The sequence below is a fragment of the Aethalodelphis obliquidens genome, unplaced genomic scaffold (genome assembly GCF_003676395.1).
Source record: "Aethalodelphis obliquidens isolate GAN/ISIS:26980383/991018 unplaced genomic scaffold, ASM367639v1 scaffold17, whole genome shotgun sequence".
NCBI classification, from domain to species: domain Eukaryota; kingdom Metazoa; phylum Chordata; class Mammalia; order Artiodactyla; family Delphinidae; genus Aethalodelphis; species Aethalodelphis obliquidens.
In genome coordinates this window covers 33,032,133-33,043,302 of record NW_020837961.1, presented here as the reverse complement: position 1 = coordinate 33,043,302, position 11,170 = coordinate 33,032,133, and the positions used below count along the sequence as shown (strand labels likewise).

At 44.0% G+C, this 11,170-nt stretch overlaps 1 protein-coding gene across 7 annotated transcripts in view; it reads right to left on the bottom strand.

Annotated features, from left to right (window-relative positions):
* Window positions 1-449: 449 nt before the first annotated feature.
* Window positions 450-11,170, bottom strand: part of LRAT (lecithin retinol acyltransferase) — a 42,047-nt gene continuing 31,326 nt past the window's right edge. For 4 of the 7 annotated variants that reach the window (XM_027117244.1, XM_027117247.1, XM_027117249.1 and 1 more), the window contains 4 exons: window positions 8,790-8,901; window positions 8,025-8,183; window positions 6,025-6,565; window positions 450-2,296 (listed from right to left, as the gene is read on the bottom strand). In XM_027117244.1, coding sequence (XP_026973045.1) covers window positions 2,144-2,296; window positions 6,025-6,564 — 693 coding nt within the window. In that variant the 5' untranslated portion in view covers window position 6,565; window positions 8,025-8,183; window positions 8,790-8,901 and the 3' untranslated portion in view covers window positions 450-2,143. Of the gene's footprint in view, window positions 2,297-2,365; window positions 5,862-6,024; window positions 6,566-8,024; window positions 8,184-8,789; window positions 8,902-11,170 lie in introns of those variants that run through there. The other 3 variants (XM_027117251.1, XM_027117246.1, XM_027117248.1) reach the window with 3 other exon arrangements.

Sequence of the window (11,170 nt, the reverse complement as noted above, 5' to 3'; positions counted from 1 at the left end):
GGTTCCCTCTTCCCACAAGTATTGGAACGCGTCAGTATGAGGAGACCCGCCTCTTACCATTTCTCTGCCTGATGCTGGTACTTCCTCCTTCACACAGATTTCTCTGACCCTTCAGGAAGACTTCATTTCTTCTACCCCTCATAGAACTCACAGCACTGTGTATACTCTAATACAGGTAGTTAACAAATAATAATAATTCTAGACCATGAAATTGTAATAGGTCAGTGTCTGGCACATAATGAGCGCACGAATGATGAACTGAGTCTTGCTTTAAGGATATGAGTCAAGACTAAATACGTTCATTCCAACCTTAAGTACTTCCCTTGGCTTTTAATGAGGGATCATGATCTTTGAACACAGATTTAACATCACACAGTGGTTTTTGCTACCTGCAATACCAAAGTCTGCAGAAGAAGATGTTAATTATTTATGAGGACACCATCTTTTTTAAATGAATTTATTTAAACAATCGCTACATGAGTAATATACAGTAAGTGAAAAACCACTAATACAATGGAGTTCTCATAGTGGTTGTTTTTATGTATACACACTTAAGATAACTTTAAGTGGTTGGAATAGGCCCATAGAACACTTTATTCTGTGGTGTTTGTCATTTCATGCTTCAATTATTCAAAACATTTAAATAATTAAAGTTAAATCATTATTAAACTCCAACTGAATTTGTTTTAGGTAAATTAGTGGTGATGTACTAAAATCTGCTCTTAAATTTGTTTTGATTTGAGTGACTAACCCCACCCTCCTCATACCTCTCATTATGTGACTCATTATTTTGTAATTCTTGACAGTTTATAAAGCAATTTTAATACTTGAAATGCAAGTCTAGCTTGTAGCTTACTTTTTAGAATTTGGTAATTTTGTAAAAGTACTTGCATGCTTGCTCTAACACTGCTACATCTCAACTGATATTAAAACAGCCTCTGTGTAATCAACTTACATGCCTGGTGGTACTAAGACACTTAAAAATGATTTCTAATAGTTATTTCCTTTGCTCCTACTTGTTTGGGTTTTATATATTGCTGAAGCATCATTCTTTTAAGGATGTAAACTATACTGACTTAGCAATGAAATGGAACAACTGAAACAAATCTCAGGGCTTTTACAAATCATACAGTGCATTAGTAAGTGCTTTAAAATTAAACTATCCAATGACGACATACATGCAAGTTACACCACAGACGCAAGGGCATAAGAAAATGGATTGAACATGCTTTTACGTTCACTTCCACCAATGCTCTATACTAACTACACTGGTATGATAATAAAGCAATCAAGAACTAACTTAATTTGTCTGTCATCGGTCTGAGTGTATGTGGATATCTGTGTATTTAACTGGAACATACGCACCCCAACTATCCGAATTATTTCAATCCTATGTTCATTTTCCTCTCAGAGTGGTTTACAGTAACTACAGTGAAAAATAAAAGGAAAAAAAAAATGAATGCCAGGTTTCCTATTAAGTAAAGCCAAATCAAATCAAACTATAGCATTAGTAGCTATTTCTGCAGGAAAACACAGATTTCTATAGTTCTGGTCAGTTACTTTAGCATTAAACCTTACCTTTGTCAATATTGTTTCAAGTAATGAAGTTATTCTTGACCTATTGGAAATTATATATAATACGTGAAAAAATTGTGATTTTTAGGCCAATCATCAAACATGTTTTGAATAAGGGAAATTTTTTTTAGTTTAATATAATTTTTCAATGAAACAATATAAATTTACAATAAAGTTAGTGGTCTCATTCAGTAAATTTTCCAATCTTCTAATTCAGGTTTAACAGAGAAGAACAATGATTACAGGAGGGGAAAAAAAAAAAAACCCACAAATAATCTCCTGCGGCCATCATCTTAGGGGCTGATTTTCTTGTAATGGAGAATTCTAGCACAAGCTGTCATGTTTCCAAGATTCACAGTGCTTTGAAATGGAACTGCCTGGGAAGATTCAGAAAGGCTTTGTTCTTGGGCTTACACGGTAAGCACTTTGTGTGATTCTTAATCACATTTTTATCCAGAACGCAGTATTACAGGTCACATTTTTCTCAACGATGCTTATACTGATTTGTGCTCTATAAATATAAACATATCTACACACAGAATACACACACTGAAACGAGGGTATGAAGTTAGCCAGCCATCCATAAGCAGAATGGAATAAAAATTGCAGGAAGGGTAGTATATGATGCCAAACCCAGACAGACTATAGATGCCAATCCCAAGACTGCCGAAGCAAGAACACTTCTCTGATCACGAATAATTATCTTCACATTCTCACAAAACTGGAAAATAAAATTTAAGAATATTAGAAAAGGTGGCTAAACCTAAGAAGAATCACATATACCGAATAGTAGAGCTCAACTTTCCCAGCTATTTTCTATCTACCAGAAGAATTCGAATTTTTCTCATGATCTTGGAAAGAATTTAAGATGTTAATAGTTCAGTTTCTTGATTCTACATCCCATAGTAGCTGAAATGATACTTTAGGCAACGAGGTTAATACTGGCAGTTGCCTTTGTACATACACAACATTTATAGAAAACTACAGAGAATGTAACCACATAAAAGTTATTCAGGATTAAAGGTTAAAGACAACATTAAACTGCCTCTCAATAACAATAACATATTCTAAAGTAAAATGAGCAAACGATCTCTAATCTCAAGCAAATAGAATTTAGCCTATCATTATTGGTGAATTCAATTCCTACAACTCACCGTTCTAAAATTTGGTGATACTTTTGATGATAACATTCTGATAAGTCTCAAAATCTAAAGGCATAGAAAGTCTAATTTTGTTGTCATATCCCATTCCCTGCCAAAATATATTAAATTCATAATCAATTATGTGACACAAAATTGACTGCTAGAAATAAAGATAAATTAAACAGGATCCTTACCCCCCGAGGAATGCATTTTTCTAAGATGTATAATTTTTTCTCCCTAGAAAACTAATTTTTCTTAGAAGTAATGGCCTATGTCTGAGTCCTGGATCACCTTTTAATCATTTAACATGTCCAGACTACCCTCTTCTCCTCCATGGGAATACTGAGGTTGTTGTGAGGATCAGATGAGATTTTTTTGCAAGAGTACTTTGTATTCGTCTGCATGCTGTATAAATATAAGGTATTACAACGATTGTTATCACTGCTAGATCTGTTGACAATTATCTCTACTTCATCAGTGTCAGGGCAGAATTCAGCAATTAATTGCTCCATTTTGCTGAGTTTCCTACTCATACTGGTTTTAAGCTCCTTTTCTAGACGTGTCATTGTATATGCTTTTAGGGTCTCCTACAGTGGCGTATTTAGTACTGGAGAACTGGGTTTCCAAATTCTTCATATATGAATGCACAAGTCCAATATATTTTAACACACTACCTTCACTGCAAGCCTGTCTCTGTCTGTACTTTTATACAGTATCTTAACAAATATGAAATTTCCTGTTGGTTATCCAGATGTCATTCTTTTTATATGTCAAACATATGATTTGTCTCTTTTTACTAAACTAACAAGACATTGAGTAACAAATACACAATCTTAAAATGATGAGGATCAAACTGAGAGACGCTTTCAGGACAATGAGAAAACTGCTTGGCAAATAATGGGGAGATATACATTTAGGTAAATAAGAATGTTGTCTTGATACAGTCATGCTTCTTTTTTCTTTTTCCAATACTTTTTAATTAAGGCCAACATAGAATCATTGTGGACTCTCTTTCCCCCAAAAGAAGACTTGCACAAGGAGCATCTTGTTTCTAATGTCCTGTTCATGTTCATTTGGCCATCAGTCCAGGAAGTACCCCTGGTGTTGCTCCACAGTAGGAAATGTCCTCTAGGTTCTAGTTGTTAAGAAGCCTACAGGGGAACTTTTGAGCACTGAATCCCCGGAAATTAAAAGGGGTATGTGCATTCATTTTGGCAATGCAAAGCAATATCAACAAAGAAAAAAAAGCATAAGGAATAGTAACAGTTACTAATTAAAGGGCTTTATAGTTTATGAAATACTGAAACTGTTAACAGTAATATAAAATAGTTTAATTTTATGATTTCTAAACTTGTAAAGAGCATCACTACAAAGAAAAAAAAAGATTCTCTTCCAGTTCACTTTCACATTGGTTGCAGTGTTTTCCTGAGGGAAAGTGCTCTTGAGAGCTTTTATAAAAACAAATTTAAGTGAGAGACAACTTTGCAACTCTCATGTTATACTGATAATAGTTATATATATGGAGAACTCAACCATCAGTCCCAGAATTGTCATTCCTTATGTTTCCAAAAAATAGAAACCAGTCCTCCTTCAGTACTAATGACCTACTTCTCTCAGGGCATGTTCAAAAACAGTCCTTAAAAATTGGAAAATTTGGGATGGGGATTTTTTTATTTCCCCGGGAAATCTACTCTGTGGTCAAATTGTTAGACCATTCAAAGTGAAGACAAAAACTCAAGTTTCACAAGAGGCGCTATGCACCAACAGCAATTAAAGCACTACTCTACGTCCATAAAATCTTACAGTTTCCAAAGAGGAAAAACTACTCCAACTAGTTATTTATGCTGATTAAACATTTTACTACCTTTAAAAAGCACTTGTACTGTGTTCTTTGTTTTTTTGGAGAAATGTATAATACAGTGCTATATGTGTTCCATGAAAGGGTAACTCCTAATTATGGGAGGGAAATACTGTTTTTCCTTAGAGAAATGATTTGCTTGGGTCCTAAGTAAATCTGACATGTTTCCTTTTGAACAGTTTTGGAGCCAGTGTTTGTAAATGTGGTGAAGTTTATTTCTAAACAGGCATGGACTGAAGCTGTGATTCTTGAATCACTGCAGAGTGCTCTAACTGTATTTTTATTTTGCTTAGAAAATAATCCCTAGATCGAGACTGTTGTGGCTTTATAAACAATCTGTAAGGAGTTTTATACACAGATGTATACAAGCACTATACGTTCATGATCTGCGATAGGAGAGAAAGATTTTCACATATGGGTCAAAAAATTAAGATGTGGAGCAATAAAAAAATTGGTTATATGTACTTAGATTCTTTTGGTACCCAAATATCTAAACATGAAGAGTATAATCTGAAGCTCATTACGCGATTGCGTAATGGTTTTCATTGTGAAGGGTGCGCACTAACAATACCTCAGCTTAAAATTTGATTTTTACAAGTTAGGAGGTTTCAAAAGGCAATAAAAATCCATTGCTTTTCCTTTGCGTTTGTAGCTAATTTAATCATCTTAAATTCTAACAGTTTCCCCCCCTTTTTATAGTACCCATAAAATTACCTTCCAACATTTAATGGCTCTTCTTGAAAGCCAATTGTTTTGATCTCTGGGGAACCCAGAAACAATGTAACGCACCTGTGGGGCTAGTGTGTAAAGGATGCTTAACAATGGGGAAGTCTAGATGGGAATTAAAGCCAACACAGAAGGAATGCAGAATACCCAGGAAAAGACTTCTCTGAAGCTCAGCCACAGGAGTAAGGGATCTACCAGGGAGGTCTTCTTAACGGAACATTTGGCAGTTTATCTTAAGCAAAGGGAATTCACTCTCTGCAGCTTATAGATAGGGAAAACAGCATGCTTCCTTGTTTTAAAGGCACAACAATTTGTACTATACAGTGTTACGGATTAAATATGAACTCTAGACACCTTCCTTCCAGCTGCAATTCTTGGGTAAAGTTGCAAGCACACGGCGACAGATTTTCTGTGACCCTCCCAGTCACCTGCCCATTGTCATTTCAACTACGCTGGATGGACACCCTGATGACGTCTGCAGCAATAACTGGGCAGCTCTCTGGCATCGCTGGCAGCGGTACTGCATTGCCACACTCTTTCACCGTGCATTTCGAGATATCCTGCAAGGCACATTGCCGTTTATTTATTTATTTGGCTTCCCTGACGAACACCAGAGGGTTCGTTACTAAGTCTAGAACTCAGTCCCTGCTCGCAGGGGATAGGAAAGGTTAGGGATGGGAGGGGGCGTCCCCACCGAGCCCACCGGGGAGTCACACGTGGTACCTTGTCGGCCTGGGGGCTGATCGCGGTGCCGAACCTGCAGTAGGTGACGAAGTGCTCGCAGTTGTTCCACAGGAGGCTGTAGGGAGTCATGCCCAGCAGCTTCTCCGCCCTCCGCGCCACCTCTTCGTTGAGCAGCGCCTTCTTCTTGAGGGACCTATCCAGGTGATTGACCAGGATGTCGGCTCCGTAGGCGAAGTCCTCCACTGTGTCCACGCGGATGCTGGCCACCCTGCCAATGACGCCCAGGATGAGACGCTTGTTGGATACCACCTTCTGCGTGAGCTCCTTGTCGTCAGTCAGGGCCAACAGGATGTCGGGCATCATATGGGCGACACGGTTGTCGCCCAGGTAGATGCCATAGTGTGTCAGGTGGGTCCGAGGCACCTCCAGCACGTCGCCGCGGAGAAAAGAGTTGATCTCATAGAAAGTGTTCCTTGCCTTGTCTTCGCCCGGGGCGCCTGAACTGAAGAGCTTGAAGTTGGAGATAAGGAGCAGCTTCTCCAGCACTAGTGACACCGCCTCCAGCATTGGGTTCTTCATCCTGCAGGGAAAAGTGTGTCTCGGGGGGACCGTCGCCACTCGGGCACGGCCGAGCCGGGCAAGGTGAGCTGGCCGGACAGGGGCGCTGCGCCGCTGCTCACCCGCAGGCCAGCAGCCCAGTGCCACGGGGCACGCCGTCTGTGTAGGAGGCAGTGAGAGAAAAAAGGGAGGGGGAGAAACCAGGAGATCGGCTTGGCCGCACCGCACTGGCGACTGAGGAGGATGAGGAGCTGGCGTCGGCTAGCCACGGAATCAGCGGGACCCGCCCCGCGAGCCCCAGGCCGGGAAGCGCACCTGGAGGCGGTGCCGGGAGCAGGGCCGCGCGCGGTGCACTCAACTGCGCCTTTTCTGTGGCCTTTTATCGCCCTCGAGGGGGCGGGGCCGAACGCCGTCACAGACCCAGGAAGAGATCTGATTGGGCGCCGGCGGCAAACGCCGCTCTCTGCGGTGTAGCGCGGGACCGCAGGCTCTTTGGAAGGGGCGGGTCGCCTCTGGGCTTCTAAGTTCCGCCCTGCGACCCCTTCCACATGCAGGCTTCCTCTTGCGCTGGATACCTTAGCACTTACCGCCTTTAAGCGGCCGTGTTTGGAGAGTAGTGGCCGAGGCGTGACCGCACAAAAGATCTTGCACCTGTCTAGACTGGGGCGTGTTCTGGGCATTTTGGGTCGTTTTCGGTGGAAATTGCCCTCGGGCGAGATTTCTGAGCAGAACCACCTCCCTCTAAAGGGTTCTCGGAGACCGCGGCTTACTAAAATATTTGCATATACTCTGGGAACTGTGCGCGCCTCGAAAGCCTGCAGACTCCTTCCTAAACTCCGTAGAGGCGTGGCCCCGCACACCGCGCACCCTCCTTCCCTTTAAATGCCAGGAATGCCCCTAGCTTTCAGCTGGCGCGCGGGTGGGAAGCGACCCCGCGGATGATCGGAACCCGCGGCGCCTCCGCGCTCAGAGGCACCAGTGACCGTTGAGCGTACGGCTCCCAACGCTCAGCACGTAAAACGGCGAAGCGCCCAACGTCCTCCTGGACGGCCAAATTCATGTCAAGTTTATTTCTCCTGCTTCAGGGTCACGTGGATCCAGCTTCGGTTCACCCACCGAAACTTTGCCGCTCTCTTAAAGCGCTGCCCCCCGGAGGTGACCAAGGAAGGAAGAGGTCCTGCCCCGCAGCGGGCCCCAGGCTTACCGGCGAGGCGGTACTGGGGAGCACTTAGGCTAGGGAGCAGCGGTCTCGGCGTCCGCGCCAGGCTTGGCACGCGGTGTCCAGACCCAGCGCAGAGTTCCGTGCTAACGCATTAAGTAAATGCTTGAATTCCTCGGACAAAGGCCGCAATGGAGAGCCTCGAATTGTTCCACAAAGCCTCCCTGTGTGGGGCTAATAGGTCTCCTCAGCGAGCAGATTCTCCGCTCGCCTGGGGGAGGGGCCTCCCGGCGGGTGATGGATGAAGGGACATTCATCTTACCTGGAAGATGAAGGGGACCATGGAGACCAGACGGGGAGGAGGCCGGCTCCCCATTATCCTCCGAGACCCGGCCTTCGCTCCCGCCCCCTATCTGCCAGTCGTCCCTCTTGCTGGTGACTTTTGTTCATTTCACAAACGATTTCGAATCACATTATAGTCCTGGCAAAGAGAAGAAAACTCCATTTCCCACAAAAGAATCGAAAGAGGAAGGCGGGAGAGGCAGTGGATGAAGAAATTTTAAGACATCCATTTCCCCAGTCTTACCCCAAAATTTAAAGAAAAGTGCAATTAGTGGGTAGCTTAAACTAATCAAACTCCACCGCACACAGGCGCTTGTTAGCGTCCGGCCAGCACACCAGCTCTGCGGCTGGACGGGAGCTCTGGGCAGTCTCTAGATATTTTTAGAAGTCTGATCCAGACCTTGCTGTACACCGTAACTGCAGTTACGTCGGACTGCAGACGAAAGTTTCAGGCTTCACCTTCCAGCAAGAGACGTCCGACTCTTAGGCGCTGCATGCGCTGGTCTGGTCCAGTTCTGGGAAAGCACGGATACCGGGGCCTCCAGGGTCAAGAGCCAAACGGCCCGGGGAGATCAAAGGGGACTTGGTAATTAGCGATTTCCGTCCCTAGTGGTCACTAACCCGGCTTATAACGCTACGACCGTCTGCACCCGGCGAATTTGCGGGAGACAAAAGCATGGAGAACTGCCTCAAGGCTTCACAGAGAACTCTTTTAGAGCAAAAAAAAATATTAAGGAGAAATCACCTATAGACCCTCCTCAATGGCCGCATCCCCACGGCGTTTTGTGAGAGGCAGGCAGCACCAAGCTGATTTGCATTTTTCTTTCTTTCCCGGTGGGGTTAATTTTTGGGAGTCACTTAAAGAAAAAAGGAGATGAGATTAATATGAGGCATGCCTCCGAGTACCTTGCTCAAGATGTAGGCATTCTGCTGTCTTGGGAAATGAATGGTGGTGGGGAGTGCCCATAGTTTCTTTCTTGAAGAATATTTTGCCTGAATGTTATGCTGTTAAATAAATGAATTTTTCTCATTGAAACTGTCCTAAAGCTGCCCTCTTTGCTTGCCTGCGGGAAATTCGGCTTTGAGGAGCCCGAAGGAGACAGTGGAAGGTCTTCGTTTGTCCATTTCTGAAGTCTCCTCAGATTTATTAAGCTGGGAGGGGTTAGTGAGGATTAGGCTGCTTTTCAACTGGGAAAATGCAGCGTCAAAAGAGCTCTTGTTGGCTGAACTGACTGCCCTCTCCTATTCAGCAATCGTTGAAAACTTCCCTTGCAACTACTCAACGTTCTCAGAGTTGCATATAAGTATGTCTGTGAGCGGTCACTTTTTGATGGCTCCCTAGAGGCACTCTTCATAAAAATATGTATATACACTAATAGGCTCACATTCCCACTAATACTTTCCTGCCTGAATCAATTTGAGCCAAACTAAGGGAAGACAATTGCTATTAGAAGGAAAAGCCCAAGAGAAATCTAACATCATAACTTTCTCCTTCCTAAATCAGAAGGGGTCATTTATTCATAGAGGGGAGAATCTGGCTTGGTAGAGAGACCCCTAGTTCCTCAGTTGTACGACATTCAACAAGTTTCGATGTGCAAATGCCTTAAATGCACTCAACTGGGTTGCTGGGTCTGGCTGGGGGATTGTGAAAGAGCCGTGGCCATCCTGGTCAACACGTGGACATCAATGCACTGTGGACTCTCTCCTCGACCACCCCTTCCTGCCATCCCACGGAAACTCGCAAGACAGCCACAGCATCTGCTCAGGCCCAGGTCCATGTCTCCCAGTGGTGAAGGCCAAGATTCCACTGGGTTTCTGCACAGAGGAGCCTGGAAACAGGGCTCACAGTGCCCACCTAACTTTCAGGCTTCACCTTCCTGCCATGGATCCCACTGAAGGTCCCAGGAGATAGGGCTCCTGTTTTCGGGGACAAGGGGTGGCGGAGTCCTGCAGAAGCCAGGTAGGCTAAGGGATTTCCTACCTAAAGACTTTTTACCTCTGGAGACCCTCTTCCTCAGAAGCCTTTGGAGGGGAGAATAGGATCACAGTCTCATGTGCTTCCTATGTGCTAGGCACTGAACTAACAAGCATTTTCTCACTTAGTCCTCATAGCCCTATGAGGTGTCCTCTCCATTTTACACAGGAAGAAATTGAGGTTATAGCTCAGTCTCTGTCACCGTGTTAGTGTGGATCAGGACTGAACCACAGGTTCTTTGCTCCCAGGTCCACCACCACTGGGGAAGGTCTGACCTCCCATCACTTCATCCACCTGTCATCCATTCATTTACTGAGTGCCTGCCATATGCCTGGCACTGTGCCCAGTCCTGGAAACTCAGTGAAAAACCCAGCCCTAAACTTAGATTCCACAGCTTTTCTTTTTAATTTGGACTTCATTTCCCTGCTTCTCTAGTGCCACGGATTCCAATTTTTTTTTTTTTTTTTTTTTTTTTGCGGTACATGAGCCTCTCACCGCTGTGGCCTCTCCCATCGCGGAGCACAGGCTCCGGACACACAGGCTCAGTGGCCATGGCTCACGGGCCCACCCGCTCTGCAGCATGTGGGATCTTCCCGGACCGGGGCACGAACCCGTGTCCCCTGCATCGGCAGGCAGTCTGTCAACCACTGCGCCACCAGGGAAGCCCTTTTTAACATCTTTATTGGAGTATAATTGCTAGATTCCAATTTTTAATGTCAGTTATTTTATTGCCATAGAGAAAGATCTGGTTCTGCTGGTTAACAGTATACCCTCACCAGGCAGGCCCCAGCACTGGAGTGGCCGGTAGTCCTATGCCCGCCTTAAAAACAGAAATAGGAGCGGGGTAGGTGTTGGGTATCTTGCCCAAGGACACAGAGTCAGAGCAGAACCTAAGTGCAGTGTCCCAGACTTCTTACCTCTTAGAACTTCTTTCTCCTAAACCTGATAAATCTGGCTTTCTAAACCTCCTGTTTTTGAATTATCATCCTTCAGGATTATTTTGTTGTTTTTCTTAGACTTTTTTAGATTATTACATCATTGGACACATAAATAATGATGGTCTTAACACGTTATTCTTCTGAATTAGCTGCCCATCTACTTTCAGTTCCTTTACATACGCTTAGCTCTGGCCCCATGGACACAAACAGGCC